The following is an 18,821-nucleotide window of genomic DNA, read 5'->3' as shown; positions in this document are numbered from 1 at the left end:
AGGGCAAGTGGGTTTCCCTCTGTTCACTGCTGCATCCTTTCTCCTGGAGAGATAGTCTGTCGGCTACTGAACAGATGAAATCTTTCCAAGAGCATGGATTTTATCCCTGTAGCTAAAGACCCTTGTGTGTGAGCTATGAGCTAAATGAGAGCCAATTTAGGTGAATACCACGCTTGTTCCTGTAACTCTCTATACACGCATGTGTAGCGTTGCTTTAGGATCTAAAAGTTGGAGGATAAACAGAAGCTTGCTGTTTGGTTTTAAAATAGTATCAAGATTTAAAATGAGCCTAAAAACATAAATAGGGAAACGTAAAAGTTAAAATGTGCAAAAGGAGGTCTCATTTGAATCAAGTAACTGGTGTGTTTAAAAAAGAAGCCTATGCTATATGTCAATTCTATCTTAAATAAAAACTAAAAATAAATAATAATAAAAAGCATAAGAGAGTCTGGAAACTGAATTGTTCCATCTGCTAAGAAACAAAAAGGTAGAACTAACCAGACATAGAAGAAAACCCTGCCCAAGTTAGAAGGTCCATGTGGAGCTACCTGGAAAGAGCCCCAAACACTGGAACCTAAGATGCTCTCTAAAACGAAAGGAGGAGCCCCACGGGAACCCTGTGCCACCAGGACTCTCGACCCCACGCTTTTGTCCTCAACAAAATGCAACGTGACAGTCAGGAATCAGAAGGCTTGGTCCTCGCTGTGGGCTGTGTCTCCAAAACCTATGACCTCGACTGTGACCTTATTAGTGTGAAAGGGAGTCTTTGCAGAGGTTGTTGGTTGAGATGAGGTCCTACTGGATGGAGTGGGACAGACCCCAATCCATTGACCGGTGTCCTTATGAGAGGAGGAGACACAGATGGCGTGTGACACAGAGGCCATGCGGTGCCGTGTCTCCAGCCACGGAGCCACAGACGGGGCACCAGCAGCGGGAGGGCCTGGAGCAGACACTCGGCCAGAGCCTCTGGGAGCACCTGCTCGGCAGACACCCCGAGACCCGAGACAACAGTTTCCCCGTTTCCATGCGCCAGCCCCAGGCACTTACGACAGCCCCAAGACACAGACGCACCGAGCAACAGGGTTCAAAGGTGCACGTCGTTTGTTGTGGAAAGCCACGTGGAAGCAGAACGCAGGAGTGGCCATGAGTAAGGGGCAGGCGGCAAGTGAGACGAGCTGCCTGTGAGTGCTGGGAGGGAAAGGCTTCAAGATTCAAGGACGCAAGTTCTGTGTCTTAGTGACGAGACCTGCCTCCCTCCGTTCCAGAACAGCAAGTGAGAAGCAAGACTCACTGGAGCCCAATTCTGGACTGCGTTTGCTACAAGGTCTTCAGTTACGTTTATAAAATGATACTATGGAAAACTGGGTAAACTCACTTAAAATGTGAACCAAAGACACCCATCTTGCATTACTTCTGCTGCTGAGCACTTGCATTTAATAGAGTCCCTCGCTGGTCAGAGAAAACTCAGAGCCCTGGATTCTTTCCTTTGCAGACAAGAGACACTTAAAAAAGCAGAAGAGAAGCATGTGAGTCCCTGGGACATGGTCCTGGGCTTGTCAGCCACCTTGCCAGGCAAAGCCTTCCGGTTCCATGTGTCAGCATTCGTGCAGGAACTGCTTGCGGGCAGCCCCGCCTCCCATGACAGAGCCATGCTCCACGGACACCTCTGTGCCCAACCGTCCCGAGCTGTCCACATACATGGGCTCAGCGATATGCAAACCTGCCTGGCACCACTTTATAGATCAGTAGCGGAGGCACAGGGATGTGAACCTAGTCGTCTGCGTCCCTGTGGGGCTTGGAGGGATCCGGACCCACAGCAGAGCCCGTGCCCAGACATGGACACCAGCCCGTCCCCTTTCCCAACACCTTCCCCACCTCTGGCCTCAGACATCAGCACCCCTTAGTTCACTGCACACTTTTCTTTTGAGGAAACTTTAGAACCAATGATGTGTGTGAAACACGAGCACGTCATTCCATGGAGGAGTCAAGCACGGCAACGGAAGTCACAGTCACAGGTGTGTCCCCAGCTCACCCACCCCTGCCTCACAGGGGGCCACCACCAGAGACCCTCCCACCTCTTCTGTGTGCACTTACTAAAACGTGTGCATGCAGATACATCTGTACTCCAAGAAAAGCAGAACCAGAACAGGCATATCCTTCTACAACCTGCTCTTCCCCCAAGTGCATCTTGTGGCTCCTGCTGTGTGTGAATGTGTGTGACACACGCAGGATGCGTACTGCACACAATAAACTGACCTGTCTTAACTGCAGATGGTATCAGTAACAAGGACATGTGACCATTTAATTTCACTTTTATATAATTAGAAATATTACTGTAAGGCACACATCTAGAAAAGGAACTGAAGAATCAGACTACATTTAAAATTTGAATGAAGCCTAAGTAACTTCCCAAACACCGTATCGTTTTGCATTTCCACTAAAAGTATTTTCTTGATTTACCAGACATGCGTATTGCACTGTTTCATGCAGGAGGCTGCTCTAAGCACTTCATGTATGTGAAGTATTCTTCCCAGCAGCTCTGTGACACAGGCGTGCCCATCCTCTCCATTCACAGGCAAGAGCAGAGAGAACAGAGGTGGGGTGGCCCCGAGGCACAGCTGTGGGGCAGACCCAGGCGTCAAGCTCACACCAGCCTCAATCCCTGTGCTTCTGGCTGTGGGGAAGGCTGCCTCCTGGCAGTCTTGCTTCTGCACACCCAGGACGACACTGTCATCAACCTTAAAACTGCTCCTGGCTTGATGGGTAAAAGCCAATCCTCACTGCTGTTTCGGTTTGCATTCCCTTGATTATTGACCACATCAGCCTGTTTTTTCCTCCATTAACACCTTCCTAGGAAATAAAAAGTCCAAGTAGATTAAACTAGGTGAGGAAGTGAAAAAATGACCCTGGTGAGAACTCCCAGGGATTTCAAAAAGATGTGCTTTTGTGATCAGACACAGTAAAGCTGAGCAACGGCAGAGAGGACGCTGGACCTATCTGTCAACCTCCAGGTTCAAGGCAATTCTCAGGATGCAGAGTCTTTGTGCTCAGAGATACAGAAGGAAGATTATATGTAGCTGTGTGTGGCTAATCCCGCAATCAGAGGCAAATCACAGAAAGACCTGAGACGGACGACAGAAGGTGCACACGAGCTCGGCCTCAGGAGGAATGTTCCCGACGGCCAATGGCTTCACCGGGACGGCGTGTGCACCTGCTGCTCACCTGTCGCTCTGGTCCCACCTGGGTAAACGTTAGATAACTCTTAGGCCATCATGCTGTGTGACACCTGAAGACGTATCTCCTCTAAGTTTCAATGAACACATCTACAGTTTGGTATACCGGCCAAGCTCAAATCCACACCAATGGGAAATAAATGCAGTCAAGTAAGTGGTAAGCATCTGGGATGATTTCTACTCCCATGATTTAACAGAGAAATGGCCACCACACCTCCAAGGCTTCAGCACCACGATCTCCCACTGAAGGCTTTTGCAAGCACAACTACAAAGATCCCTGCTTCCGTCAGATGGAGGCAACCTCCAGTTCCAGAAGCTGTCAACTCAGGAACATCTGGAGAGCCAAAGGGCCAAGTCTCGGGAAAGTGCCCTTTCCTCCGCCAGCACCAGGATTTACTACAGCATTTTTGCATTCAGGACATGTTGTCACAGAACAACGCACCCACCCAAGTACACGTGATGTGACCACAGTAACACTGACGTGAGCCCGATGCCTGAATTCTTACCGCGCACCATGCAGATACTCTACGTGTACAGACCCATCTGCTGTTCACGCAGTGCCGTGACATGGCACGGCGGTCACCCCCCGTCACGGACTCGGACTCTGAGGCCTGAAGGGAGGCACTGTGATAAGTTACAAAGCCGGCAAGAAGAAAAGCAAAGGAAGGAAAGGCCAGAACGGTGACCCAGGCCGAGAGACTCCAAAATCCACTGGTGGGCGTTGTGCCGGACTCGCTGGACACAGAGCATATGAAGCGGTCACTGCACGCACGGGGCGCACGCCTGGGGCACATGCATGGGGTGTACGCATGGGGCGCATGCCTGGGGTGCACATACGGGGCGTATGCACGGGGCATATGCACGGGGTGCATGCCTGGGGTGCGTGCACAGGGTGTACGCATGGGGTGTACGCACGGGACACATGCCTGGGGTGCACACACAGGGTGTATGCATGAGGTGCACACATGGGCATCAAAGTGCCTCCTGGAACTCTGCCTCCCTGGGAAAGACACTTCTAAGCTGCGGGGCCATCAGTGTGTGTGAGCAAGGGGCCGCCTTTCTGCCTTTGACCAGCGAGGTCCTCCTCTGTGGATGGAGGGCGCCCCTTGTAGGGGAGCAGCCCTGCTGCACGTGTCTGGCACTGCCATCCATGACTGAAGTCTTTCTACAGATAGATGAACGTGAGCTCAGTTACCGCAGCGGCCGCCCCAAGAGGGCAGGTAAAAATGTCCTTTGTGTTATTTCTGTTAAAACCGCTGTGTGCTTGTTTTAACAGAAATAACATTTTCAGGGAACACTCCGCCAATGCGGATTTCAGGGGAAATCTGGTCAAATTTGTGAATATGTGCATCTCCCTTCAATGCTCAGTGTGATGGAGCCTCTCAAAAACACAGTGGACGCCCACACGGAAGGCTCAGTGACAGGGAAAGATACAAGATCAACACAGCACACCTTTAGGTGATGAGTTATTTTAGTGTGATTCCTTTCCCTTTCTCTGGTAAGAGCAATATCTGCTTATTAAAAAACACACCTGCTTTAAGAGCTCTATAATGTAAAAAGGGGACGTTCTCCCTGACGCTACCTCACCTACCCACCGTAGTATGTGGCTTCCAGGTTTTTTTCTTGGTGAAGAGACTGTCTAGAGATACTTAATCTTTTTCAGGCAGGAAACAGATCATACCACACAAACCGTCTACAAGCTTTGTTTTCCACCTGCCCTGGCTACTTTGCCGCGTCTTCGGGCAGGCGCTCAGCGCACACAGGGAAGCATCACCTGCTGTCTGCGTGTGGTATGCACGCCTCCACTGGAGCACGCTCCTGTCACTGTCCAACCAAATACAAAACAGAGCAGAATGCACTCCTGCAGGTGAGCAGTCCGGACAACTTGCACAAGGTAACTGAAGTCACTTGGCTCTTCGACGCTACTGAATTAAGCCATATTTCCATTTAGGGATGGTGAGGCTCATCTGCCAACTCTTTCACGCTCAGAGGACTTTTAAAATTTTATCTGAATTTGAAACTTCCAGATTAAAATCACCGACAATGCATTTTATCTTGTGTTGTAAACGAGATTATGGATCTCCATGGCTGACTCTTTGGGCGGTCAAAACCATTCCTGAAACCCCCACTTCAATTCACAGGCTTGTTAGCTATTTTTACTCTGGGTCACTGGCTGGCGAGCCTCGGGCAGAACGGTCCGAGTCTGACTCCGGCCCTGGACGGGCATCCAGCCGCACGGGTCCCTCCCTCCAGTCTTCCCAGCTCCCTAATTTCCAGGGGGGACATTTTCAACATGCAAAATAATTCCGTGGCAAAGGGGCATCTTTATCCTCCTCTGGAACTGCTGCTTTAAATACTGCTTTACATAATTACTATCCTTTGAAATAATACCTTGTGGTTAAAGAGCCCACAGAATACTTTTTTAGTTGAATCAACATTACCACAACATAGCTTTACAAAGCGGGTTCTATCCTCTGTATTGCAGACACAGAAGCAGAACCAGACAGCAGTCCCAGAGGTACACAGGACCAGAAAATAATTTGCTGGTTTTCACTTCACAATTTGCCCTTTTAAAATAATTCTACAGATGAGTTTACGCATCATAAAGTCATATTTCTCCAATATTTTGAATCTTACAACTAATCCTCAAAGAAGGAAACACAAAACGTATACCTGGATGATGACAGTTTTAAAAAGAAAGACATTAAATACTGTGGCAAACACGTGGTTGGACAGGAAGCCAGGGCACCGGCTACCGTCCCCAGACCACAGCAGAGTCCTACGGCTGGCTCTTGGGACCAGCTCTGCACCCCGCCTGTGTTTCAGGTGGGATGTCTGAGGCTCCCGTTGAAAACTCTGGGCCCCAGAACCTCCCAATACACTCATTCGGTGTTGGTGACAGGTGTTCTCCTGCTTACCAGAGGAGGGAATCAGGATAACGAATAGCCACGGGCACCAACCTGTGAGGCCCAGCTCTCTGCTCTGCACAGGCCAGCCTGGAGCAGCCCGAGAAGCTGACGGGCGTGCACGGCCGTCCCCATGTGCACAAACCCCGGGCGCCCGGCAGCCCTGCCATAGCTACTCGGCTGCCGACCCACGTACGTGTTTCACAGAAGAAGACCAGACAGATGCATGTTCCGGGAAAGACCAAAAGTCCCACAGTCGTGAGTAATGCAACACACCTCCAATTTCGTCGTCAGTGCTGACCACACACATTAACCGAGTACCGTTTCCTAACTAAATGCAGTGAGAGCCAAGTGAGCACTCAGTGGCTCTGAGCTGCTTACTGGAAGTCCAATCTCTTCTTCGCTACCCGGCTCAGCAAGCTGTCCTGGGAAGGTTATCACGCACAGGACAAGAGAAGAAGGAGAATGTCAGTCCTCAAACCCATCTGAACAAGGGGTGGCCAGTCCCCCTCAAAGGGGGCAGGGCTTATTTTCCAACAAAATCAGGCGACCTAGCAGCCAAACGCTTTTTTCTTTATAAAACATCCTACGAATAGAAACAAAACAGAGGATGCAACCCTTGCCACTCTGGTCTTAATAAAGACGTCAAAGAAAGTGCCCGTTTTGTCCACACCCTGGGACCAGCCATCCTGGACCCCCACTCAGAGCAGCTTGAAAGGAATGAGTAAGGCGGTCTCTACTCGGTAACCCAGCTTCTACCGTTCCCGTGTGGAAACTCCTGAGTCCCCACTGTGCTTGGGGAAGAAATAACCCAACATGAAGTTAAGTGCATGGGCTCGTTCTACAAGAGCAAGAATTCGTCCCAACGCCTCTGTGGATGGTTGTGCACGTATGACACCAGGAATGGGGAGCTGCCCTCCTATTCACAGAGAGGGACGTGTTCATAAAACGCAAGTGAGTGCTGTTTCTATTCTATTTGTTTGAAAATGACTTAAATATGACAGGTCAGCGAAAGAAACAGGTTCTAAATGTGAGCACTCTCTCCTCTCCTGACGAGCCTGACCACCAGTCCTCGACACCCATGCTCACTTCCACACGAGGCTCACGGCGGGGGCTTCATCCGTGTGGCTGCCGGCGTGCAGCAGTGTCCACCCGTGCCACGGGCCTCACGGTCATGTGGAAGAGCACAACCACCAGACCGAGGGACGGCATCCAGCAAGGGAACAGACGTGGGACAGCCTCTGCACCCAGGGGCCCGTCTTGATTTGGATTATGCCATTACCCCTAATTCTCCTGAGGATGCTGTGGTTGTACCTCGTGTTCCTATCCCTTCAAGTCCTGATTTACCTGCAGGCCTGGGAGGATATCCATCGCAGAACGGGTGGGCTCTAGGAGATGTCCCAGCCAACAGGGTGGGGGCTCGGGAGGGGCTGCGGGGGGCTCTTGCTTGGAGCCTGGCGGGGCTGAGGGCGCTACACTTGCTCACATCTCTGTTCTCGTGAACCCCTGACCTTCCACAGTTCCTACGTAGTGACTTAAATCCTGGGGGTTGCTCCCAAAGTTCGGGGGGGAAGCAGGTCTCCCGGCCCTACTCTGGGGCCCTGAGCTGCCCTTCTGCCCCTATGTTAGCACATCACCGCAGACGCATGTGGGCTGCTACCCAAGACTTCCCCCTCCTTCCCCTCGCCCCCACAGTCCGTCTGTCTCGGGACTGACCTTGGGGGGCCGCCCACAGGTGGCAGTAAGGACATGGCCCTCCTGCTGCTGCTGAATCAGGGGACCAGAATACGGCACCAAACTCTAGGCTCAGAGCTGCACCTGGATCATCATGAGAAAGGCAAACCCACAGACAGAGGAGAATACACGACTCCATTCAGCCAAACATGAGCTAGAGACCCGCATGCACACGCATGTGAGCTCGTCTCGCCAGGATGCCTGTGAAAAGCTCTGGCGCTTCTCAGCACTGCTTCTGGAGAGTCCACAAGGTGCTCAGAGGCAAGCGCGTGCCACAGGTCCTTCACAGACTGAAAATCTTTCTTTCGCTCATTTATTCAAAAAGTATCTACGAGCCCGGGACAGACTGAATGATGAAGACACCCATAAGTCCACAGCATGTGGGGGGGTGGAGAATGTGAAGGGAAGGAGAGGGGAGAGTGATGAGCCTGGAGGACCACGGTCGGGACGCCAGCAAAGGTGGGCTTGGCGGGCAGGCCCCGCGGCTCCAGCACAAGCTCCTGGGCCCGCCGGTGGGGGGACAGCGAGGAGGCCGGGGCCGGGCAGCACGGAGGGAGGGAGGCAGCACGGCCAGACCTGGGAGCAGCGTGCACTCCTGCAGCCGAGCTGACACCGAGGGGGCCGGGCGGCAGGGAGGTGGGGCAGCCGGAAGTTCGGACCGTGCTTACAGTTTCACTGAAGGAAAGTGGGAGCACACATTGCTGGAGGAGGGCGCTTGCACTGAAATCCACGTGCTCCGCCTGCCACCCTCCTGCCCACATGAAAGCAGAACTGAGTCGCCAGGACAGTGGCCAAAATCTAAGACATGGGAATCAGTGTCCAGTCTCTGCACAGTTCCGGATCTAACCTAAGTTTTCGTGGACAGGGAGAAGCTACGCAGCCTGCGGTGGGGGTGGTGGGCGGGCGGTGAGGGCTCAGACTGCAAGCTGCTGGGCCAAGGGCTGACGACCAGGGCAGGGCACCGGCTGTGTGTGTGTGTGTGCACACGTGTTAGCAGACACGCGTGTTCTCATCGGGGACCGGGGTGTGCGCACGGGTTAGCAGACACACGTGTTCTCATTGGGGACAGGGGGTGTGCGAATGTGTTAGCAGACACGCGTGTTTGCATTGGGGACTGGGGGTGTGCACACGTTAGCAGACACACGTGTTCACATCGGCGACTGGGGGTGTGCGCACGGGTTAGCAGACATGTGTTCACATCGGGGACTGGGGGTGTGTGCACACGTGTTAGCAGACACACATGTTCTCATTGGGGATGGGGTGTGCGAATGTGTTAGCAGACATGCGTGTTTGCATTGGGGACTGGGGGTGCACACGGGTTAGCAGACACGTGTGTTCACATCAGGGACAGGGGGTGTGTGCACACGTGTTAGCAGACATCCGTGTTCACACTGGGGACGGGGTGTGTGCACGTGTTAGCAGACACGTGTGTTTGCATCGGGGACTGGGGGTGTGCACACGGGTTAGCAGACACGTGTGTTCACATCAGGGACAGGGGGTGTGTGCACACGTGTTAGCAGACACCCGTGTTCACACTGGGGACGGGGTGTGCGCACGTGTTAGCAGACATGTGTGTTCGCATCGGGGACTGGGGGTGTACACACGGGTTAGCAGACACATCAGGGACCGGGGTGTTTGTGCACATGTGTTAGCACACACACTAGTTCATATTTTCTTCCTCTGTGGGTGGAGAAATCGAGGGTCTCAGAGGATAACTGGTCCACGGAGACACGGCAGAGAGTCAGTCACTGTAAAGACCTGCCTCTTTCTGCTGCATAAGGTGGCCTTGAAATCACAATGACACTTTTTTAAAGAACTCTCCTGAATCTATACCGCTCTGGGCAGACAACGCAAGGGGCGTGATGCCCCAGCACGCACCTGGTGGACACCCACCAGCTGCCCGGTCTTGCAGTGCAGCCTGAACTGTGTCCACGGGACCCACAGATTCTCTCCCAGAGGTGAGGACGCAGTCTGTGATGCCAAGTCCCACCGGAGCACCACCACGCAGCTTCTCAGCATAAGGGGCCTGCTGGCGGCTTCGGTCCACACAGCACGATTCCTCGCCCGTGTGCACAGGACTGAGCAGGGCGCTGTTCTCTGGATCCACTCCGGGTGGTAGCGTGCAATCAGAGGCCGCGTTCCCCCAGGACCCCGGACGTCTCCAGGACATGAAGTCACTCAGCCAAGACACACGAGGCACTGTCCAAAAGCACTGGTTTTAAGAACTGCAGCACGATTTTTAACGCTACCTGCAGCCTGCTTCTTCTGCTTTTTCACTTCAGGTGTCTTTGTGGGGATTTTAGTCTAGATTTCTAGAATATCCTTCTACTTCGATTTTGGTCACAGGCACAGACAGATGTGAAACCAAGAAGGACAGTGCGAACGGTGCAGAGACATTTATGTGCTTGTGAGTGCTTCGAAGGGATGAAACCATAATGTATAAAGACCCTCTATTTCTTACAAGGATCTTTTCCAAAATTATCTTTATTTGGCTACAACCAATACGTCAATAGGGAAACATAAATACCTTAGCATTAAAACTAGACCTTTTCCCTGTGGATCTTATGGCCCCTTGCTTTATGTAGGAGCAAAGTGGAAGGGATCACACTTCACTGTCCCCAGGAGTGACCATGAGGCCCAGGGCCAGCAGACCGTTGTCGAGAGTCCTCAGGACACACTGGGCTATCCCCATGGGCCATCCCCCAGCACAGGGCTCGTATCTTTATTCTGAAATAGGCAGCCTGGAAGCTTCACGGCAAAATGAACAGACACATTTAAACCCTCCCGGCTTCGGCAAGGACAGGGTGGCACAGACGATGTCAGGCTCAGCTGTTCCTCTGGAGCAACTTTGCCGCACCCGCCAGAGGCCAACACTCGAGCCACCACTGACCCGCATGAGGCGGGAACGGGGCTCTGCCTGTGGTAAGTGGGTCCCAGCAATGTGAGTCTCTCCCTTCCCCTTCCAGACACGCAGCCATGAGCAGTTAATGCGCATTCCTGTGATTCTTGAGCGCTGAAAGAGTGGTGGGTCTGCGGAGAGACCCGGAAGGTGGCCAACGAGCCCAGGATCCTCTGGGAGAAGATGGTGTCTTCATTTAGAAAAAAGCTCAGGGTGAGCCACCAGGCAGAGACCACTTTATTTCAAAGTCTGTAAACCAGAATATAAGCAAGGATTACAGACTATATGTTAGGGAAACCGAGAGTTTCTTCGTGTTACTGATGCACATTTCAGTTGTATGGTATTTTTCACTGTAGGGGTGACGGACGTGAAATCACTCTGCCTGTCAATCAATGGTGTTTGAGGAAAGAGTGAGCCTCTCTCTGAGCTCACTGGTATCCGCTGCCCTGTCCTGGCTCCCTGCTCTTCTACCAGCTAACTGGGAAATAGCAGATGAGACTCTGAGGATGTGAGAGTGGCCACCAGGCTGCAGTTGGCCGTGAGAGAAGCCAACTCAGTTCAAAGCAAGGCTGGCTGGTGGACTCATGTCTCTGCAAGTATGACTGCTCTTTCCTCTGCTCAGAGTGGGAGCTGGCCAGTCCACTGCCTCACACACAGGAGCAGCAATGTCTACCAGCTCTGGTAGTGAAGGTTGAGGGACTCTGAAACCATCCCTCCCAGCCCGATAATGGTGCAGACTCAGCTAAGGCAGGTCTGTGCAGGGGTTGCGTGGGGACGTGCAGGGACACGCAGGGATGTGTGAGGACCATGGAGACATTAGGGAGCATAGGGATACATGGGGACATGTAGGGATATACAGGGATGTGTGCGTACCATAGGTACACGCGGGGACACATGGGGACGCGCAGCAAGCATGGGGACGCACAGGGATGCGTGAGGAGCATGGGGATGCATGGGGATGCATGAGGAGCATGGCGACGCGCGGGGATGTGTTCAGACTCTGACCCCAGGGGAAGTGTACTGGAGGCCACTGAACATGAGCCCAGGAAATAGCAGCACTTAATTTGCCTGTTTCTTAATCTTCTTAAAGATTTTAGCGATTTTTCGACATTTTTAGAGAAACAATTACAAGTCCTTCACTGACTCCTCCCTGTGCCAATCAACTCCGGCATACTCCATAATCCTAATGCACAGAGAACAGATTTCTAGAAAAAGCACACGATAACACCATCGGACGCTAACAGCTGGAGTGTCCATGTGTCTCAGTCCCTCACCTTGTGACTTACCTGTGGCAACGGCGCTGTCACACCGCGGCGCAACCCTAACACTTTCAGGTGGGAGGCCGCGGAGGCCGCGGAGAGAGGAGCCGCCCGGGATCCTGTGGCCGGGTCGTGGCTGGGCTGCACCCGGACAGCTGAATCCTGATCTCGGAAGAACGTGGTGCCGGCCCATCCACCAGCGCGGCCTCCAGCACTCTGTCCGAGGCCAGACTTCTACTCGGAATACTGTTTGGGGAGCGCCTCCTGCTAGGACAGCTATGACACCTTCTAACAAAGGTCGTTCATGGTGCCATTTTTCCTCATCAGTTTAAATTGTTACGGACTTCTGATTTCTGGTTCAATCAAAATTAAACTTGCTCCTGATATGCTAAAGGTTTTTGATTTCCCAGCCCGTTAGACAGTCTGGCTAATTTTACACTATCAGCTAAAACTGTGAGAAAGCATCTCATTTACAAACAATCTCCCAGTGAGTACTTTTGGGAAGCCCAGCTTGTCGGTAACAGGGCGGAACTCACATGCGCCTCCTACAGTGGAGCACGTTCATGTGCCGCAGAGCAAAACCTCATGAGCGGACGGACGCAAAGATACCGAAAAACAAGTCAGATCCCGAGCTGGAAATACCCAGATGATGCCAACGCTCCCTTCCCACGTTGTGAGAATGGTGGACGGCGGGTGACAACCAGAGAGGCCTTCCCTGCACCCCTCAGCCTGGGTGGGACCAGCTTCACGCGGCCATAACCATGGTGCCCATAACGGTGTGCGCGGCGCTGGGGCAGGTGGTGAGGCAGACTGACCCACCACCGAGGGCATGAGCGATGCAGGCCCCGCACCCACGTGCACACTGGAGCCCTGCAATGGGCCAACCACAGCTTGACAGCTCAGAAAACCAGGGTTTTTAAAAATTCAGGGTGTCGTGGTGCACTGGGCATGTCCACAGGCCCGGCTGCAAACACTGCACTCAAACCAGACAGCATGCACCCAACCCGCCCCAGAATAACACCTGACCCAGATGCCGGCACATGAACATGTGGGTGAGAGCACATGGGCGTCCACTTACTTGGGAGACAGGGTCACTGCCCAGAGGGAGAGAGGGTTTCTGACTAGCAAATGTGGACCACCCTGAAGGGCCCATTCCTGCGCATGCAAGGAAACGAAGCTGGTCCCCAACAGGCTGGGTCCTGCCCTCCCTGCCCCGCGGACGTGAGCTGCAGTGGGCAGCCCCCCGCCTGGGCTGGCCCTGCAGGGCCCAGCTGTACCTCCGGATGGCCACGGTGAGAGCCTCTGGGGAGCTGGCGCAAGGACAGATGACCTCCTGACGCAGGCCTTTACTCTGGAAGACGTTGAGAAATGCGTCACAGGACGAGATGGACCCTGCAGGTGGAAGGGGTGACAGTCAGCCCGCGGAAGCATGGGGTCGACCGTGGCCACCCCACCACTCCCGCCTCTCAGGTGGGGCTGAGGCCGGCTGAGTGGAAACATGCTCCATTCAGTACCGCTAACTACTCACGTTACCGTGAGAGGTGATCCTCTCAGGCCAACAGAACTCAAGGATTACAAGTGTAACCTCTGTACTTAAATGTTTCTGCGGCCGATGAGCTTGTGAGCCTTCCCCCAGGCTTGCTCCGCCATGTTCCATATGCATGTCTCCGAGATGAGTATGTCTAAACTAAGCAAAGAAAACTCTCTCCTGTATCAGCGCACCTGGTGAGATCGGGGAGTCACCACCAGGCGCCCACCCGTGAGACCACTTCCTAACACAGGTCAGCCTGGTTTCAGCAGACAGTGGCTCAAACCAGATGCCTTAAAGCAGCTCGCAATTCACGGAGTTCTCTGGGAAATGCAAGAACCATGTATACTAAATCCTCTGATTGCAAGCGCCCATTTGCATTATCAGATTTTCCCTGAGAAAGTATGTGCTGCTTTAATTTACAAATGTACACGTGGCACTGTTTACAGATGGAGAGAAACACACGTTCTCCTTCACTCACTCTGCTTCTGGCTCACTCACTCTCATTAAAAACAAGCTAGCTGTGTTTGTTTCAACCCAGGGTGGTATTTCTCAAGGTAGGTTAACGGCATTCTATGGGACTGCTAATTTGCTTTACCTGGGTGGTGTTTCCTATAGGATTTGATAACAAAATTCCATTAAAATGACAAATTACTTCCCTGATCAATAAAATTACTATAGACCATAAAATAATAATAGTTACTATTTCCTGAGCACAAAACATCCCAAGACAGAGGAACCACTTCATTTAATCCTCATAAAATCTTATGATTTAGGTACCATTTTGCAGCTAAAGAAAGAGAAGGATTAAAACCAGAAAGTTAGGATTTTTCTCTATGGAATCAGGATGTGGAAACACCAGGCCTTGAGCCCAGGGCGGTGGGCCTGCAGGCTCCTGGCTCCCCGCCACTGAGTGTGCTGCCTCGAGGCTTCGGTGAGTCACACTGGGAGGTCATTAACTTAAGGCAGCTTCCCAACCGAGGCAACAACTAGAAAAGGAAAAGCAAAGTGCAGAAATGGGACGTGGAGAACGAGGCTCTCTCTGGCTGCCGGCTGCACCTCCAGGCAGAGCAGGTGGGTCACTTACAGGGATTTGCACCGTCAGCCACGATCAGCATCCGGAGGGAAGAGAGGTTGATGTCTCTCTGATCTCTATGTGCAACTAGCGCCCAGTGCATGTCCCTGGATTTCACACAAGCCACTTTTGCTGTGGGAACAGTGGAGAGCAGAGCATTAATAAGCACACCATCAGACCGCGAGATATTAAAAAAGAGGGAACCACACACCTGAGGGCCCTGGAGACGTACCTTTGTACTGGCAGACCTTCTGAATCCAGGAGAGGGGGTTCACCTTCATCAGCGAGTATGGGATGCTGATCACGTGCATCATGTTCATGACACTCTGCAAGCAACACATGGGGGTGACTGCCAAATGCTAGCAGGAGAGGCACCCCCCCCCCCCCGCCAGGCTGGACGTGAGGACACAACGGGCTTGGGCCCGTCACGAGCTTGCTCCCTGCTCCACACTGGGAACCAAGAGCAGTCTAGACGAAGCTCGTGTGCCCTCCTCCTAACAAATTTTGCCTGAGAAACCACAAATCCTGCTTTCTGTATTTATGTCCCATCACTCGGGCAAAAGCCACTAGAATTCTCTACCTCTGCAAAGACACAGTTCCAGCACAAGCTTAGAGAAGCAGGGAGTGGAGATCATCTAGGGCACGCACGGCCAGCCCGCGAGCAGTCACACTGTGCATGTGCTAAGGGCTGAGCACGTCTTAAATAACAAGGCTGTGTGTCCACAGACCCGCTGCAGCTTCGAACCGTCCTCCCTCATCAGACAGCACTAACAACGATGGGGCACAGGAGCAGATCCGTCACCATGGGGAGACCCGTAAGAAGGTCCCCCTGCAGCATAACGGAGCCGCCTTCCACAATATTCACAAACACAGACTCACAGAAAGGAAAAAGAGCAAGAACATCACAGCCAAATCACACGCAAGGGAAAAGTGCCCCGAACCCAAGACGTGAGTAACATCACTGCAGTCTGAACGCCAGGAGCGGGGAGGAAAGATGCTGTTTCCCGCGAGCCCCTGGGGAGGGGTCTGTGTGCTCACTCCCGTGGGGGTGGGGGGGACAGGGCCTTGGGGGGGTCTGCGTGCTCACTCCCATGGGGGGCGGACAGGAGGGGTCCGCGTGCTCACTCCCGCGAGGGTGGGAGGGATGGGGCCTGGGGGGGGTCTGCATGCTCACTCCCGCGGGGGTGGGGGGGACGGGAGGGGTCCGCGTGCTCACTCCCGCGGAGGGGACCGGGCACTGGGAGTCACATTCTCGGATAGCTGAGGGCTGCTAACAGTGACGGCCCTTCTCCCCATGCGGGAGGAGGGGGCTAACCCCTGCACACGGACCCTAATTCCCGCCGTGGCACGCAGCACAGCCAGCATCCATGGGGTTGCACTTACGGTCAGAATTCCATGCCAGAGCCCGACGTCCTTCTTGAAATCCAGCACATTCACTATGGTTTCCGCTGCACAGACAGAAACAGAAGACATGTATTCCCACCAGACGCACAGACCAAGGGAATCCAGCGTCACCTCGGGGGCAGGAGAGGCCCTGGTAGGGCAGACGCCGGGCCACCTGCCTGGAGACGTTTCTGGGTAATCTCCGGACACGCATGTCCACAGTGATAGCTCTTCGCACCTCACTTAAAGCACCTCATTCCTCCTTTGCGTGGACTTACTCCCCCTCCCTGCCTTGTCTTTTTCTCTTTTAAGATTCTTTTCATTTCCATCATGGGTTCTCCCAGGAAAGGGAAACTCTTCCCGGCAAATGCAGGGTGAACATCACTAGAAGCCTCAGGCCAGGGTTGGGGTCACAAAGGAGACCAAAGATTTGGAAGGGCAGCACAGAAGAGCACTCCAGTGTTACGGGGGAAGATACGGGCGCTGAAAATGGAAAGCCACCTGAGGGCCAGTGACACCATGAGCTATGCCTCTGGAGTCACACTTGTCCACCCATGTGGGCATCGGCCCAATACCACCTTGTCCATGCGCCGGGCATTTACCAACCCCTCCGCTTACGTCCTACGTGCTCCTTCTTGCGAGGCTTGCCACAGTTTCGGTATCGTGTGCCTCACTTCACAGAGCGGACAGGAGGCCACGCTCAAAGGAAATGTCCTCTGTCCCATTTTCTACAAGCATGTTACACTCAGAAGTACGGAGCATGTGCAGGTGCGAGTGTGCATTTCCTCTGTGACACCCATCAAAGCCACAGCCCTGGACCTCCGAGAAGCAGGGCAAGGAGTATGGTCAGGAGGTTACAGGAAGCATCGTAATTAAGACGGAAAGCACTGGCAAGCAGGGGGGTAGTGATCAGCGGCATGTGTCTCGATGGGAAAACATCTTGGAAACTAGTCCAGGGACTGAACATTAACCAGAACGTTCCTACGGAACCAACAGATTGTTTTTTACAAAGGAGATCACCAGGAGGATGGGGGGAGAAAGCAAGAGGATGCGAACAGTAGAGGAGACGAGCACCTGTTCCACAGAGGAGGGCGATGCACCAGCTGCGGGGCTGCCACTCAGTCCCCAGGGCAGGGAGCTGAACACAGAAGCCCCAGCCGGGGGGGGGGGGGGGGGGCAGGGCAGGGCATCTGTGCGGACCCTGCCATTTATGAGCTCTGGCTACTTCTGGTGACCCCACCTCTGTCCGCTCAGGGGAAAGAATGTGCATCATGAAAACCACGCTCGGGACTGCGGTCGCCCACCCCTGGGAGCTCACACAAACCCCATCAGAGATTCTGAGGTGCTAGGGAGGGCTGAACATGGGCTTTTTTTCTTTTTTTCTAAGATCCCAAAAAGACCCTAACATGCACTCAGGGATGAATTCTCATGGAATCAACTGTGACAGCCTGAGCGGTGTCCCCTGACTTCACGGGTAGAACCCTCACCCGGCATGGTGCAACTGGGAGACGGGGCCTCTGTGAGGGTAAATGCGGTTAAGTGAGGCCACCGGCGTGGGCCTGACCCACCAGGACCGGCGTCCTGAGCGGAAGATCCACCAGAGCTGTCCCTCCCTGCGCAGGGGGAGGCCTGGCAAGGACGAGAAGGCACCGGCTGCTGAGGCGCACACAAACAGGACGCTACTCCTACTGTGGGGGTGGGGACGTGACACAATCCCTCCTCCGGCCCACGCCCGCCGCCCAGGGACGCGGTCTCCTGTCGGGGCCCGGCCGTACCTTCCGTGTAGCCACACGCCTGTGTGAGGGCCTGGCAGTGGGTCAGCAGTGCGATCCTGGTCACGGTCACCCCGAGCACGCTCCCGTCCTTGCACGTCTTATACTGAAACAAGAGGACGCCGTGCAGGCGGGGGGTTCCGAGGGGACAGCCAGTGCAGTCTGCCCACCCGTCAGGAGCCCGCGTGCAGCCCTGTGACCCACCTCTATGTACGCGGTGTCGTTGTTCGCATCTTTGATGTGTGGGAACCAATCTCGAGGGGGCTTGGAGAGATGCTTTGACTCGGTGACAAACCACAGCAGCTTTGGCCAACCTTGGAAATAAAGAACAATCCCACTCAGGGGAGCGTGAACCGGAACGCCGGTCCGCAGCATCCCGTCCCCTTCCCGTGGCCCGTGTGACAGCACCACGAGCCAGGTGGGACCTGCAGTGCTGCCGTCGAGGCTCAGACCACGTAAGCAGCACGGACGCCCCCGGCTACAACAGGCCACACGGCAGGCGACGGGTCACGTGTTACAGGAGGTGGCCGCATGTGCAAGAGCGTGTCTGGGACCTGAGGAGATGCAGGGCCTTCCTGCATGGAATCCCCAGCAAGGCTCTGGGTGGCGGCATACCTTTGAACTGTGGGATCTCCCCTGTCGGGCTTTTCGGCAGCCCTTTGTGGCAAGCGTCGCTTGTTAAGGCCACGGTGACTCCGCAGCTTCCGAGCAAGAACCCAATCTGCTGGCTTCCGGCGTCCTGGGGGAGGCGACAGGGAGACAAGTCACAAAGCCAGGAAGGATGGCTGCGTTCCTGGCAACACGTGGCCTCGCCCTTGGGTTCTGGGTCGGAGGGAACCTCCCCGAATGACCAGCAACGTGGGGTTCGAACAGGAGTCTGCAGAGCCTGGGTTGCACCCAGGCAGCACTCACTGCTGTGGGACCCTGAACAGGGTAGCTGGCTAGCTCGGCCTCCGTCTCCCGGTCTGCTGCAAGGGAGGAAGCGAGGAGCGTGCACAGTGCTCGGGTGTGGCTGAGGCCGCGGGTCTCCTG

At 54.0% G+C, this 18,821-nt stretch overlaps 1 protein-coding gene across 5 annotated transcripts in view; it reads right to left on the bottom strand.

Moving 5' to 3' along the window:
- Positions 1 to 18,821, bottom strand: part of DIP2C (disco interacting protein 2 homolog C) — a 403,031-nt gene that overhangs the window by 83,279 nt on the left and 300,931 nt on the right. For all 5 annotated transcript variants that reach the window (XM_027593628.2, XM_027593630.2, XM_027593629.2 and 2 more), the window contains 7 exons: positions 18,405 to 18,528; positions 17,994 to 18,103; positions 17,793 to 17,895; positions 16,018 to 16,082; positions 14,867 to 14,960; positions 14,647 to 14,766; positions 13,309 to 13,423 (listed from right to left, as the gene is read on the bottom strand). In XM_027593628.2, the coding sequence (XP_027449429.1) occupies positions 13,309 to 13,423; positions 14,647 to 14,766; positions 14,867 to 14,960; positions 16,018 to 16,082; positions 17,793 to 17,895; positions 17,994 to 18,103; positions 18,405 to 18,528 (731 nt within the window). The remainder of the gene's footprint in view (positions 1 to 13,308; positions 13,424 to 14,646; positions 14,767 to 14,866; positions 14,961 to 16,017; positions 16,083 to 17,792; positions 17,896 to 17,993; positions 18,104 to 18,404; positions 18,529 to 18,821) is intronic.

Source organism: Zalophus californianus, chromosome 9 (assembly GCF_009762305.2).
Source record: "Zalophus californianus isolate mZalCal1 chromosome 9, mZalCal1.pri.v2, whole genome shotgun sequence".
In the NCBI taxonomy this organism is placed as follows: Eukaryota; Metazoa; Chordata; class Mammalia; order Carnivora; family Otariidae; genus Zalophus; species Zalophus californianus.
Note: the sequence above shows the minus strand (reverse complement) of the source record. Positions and strands in the feature narration are given on the sequence as shown.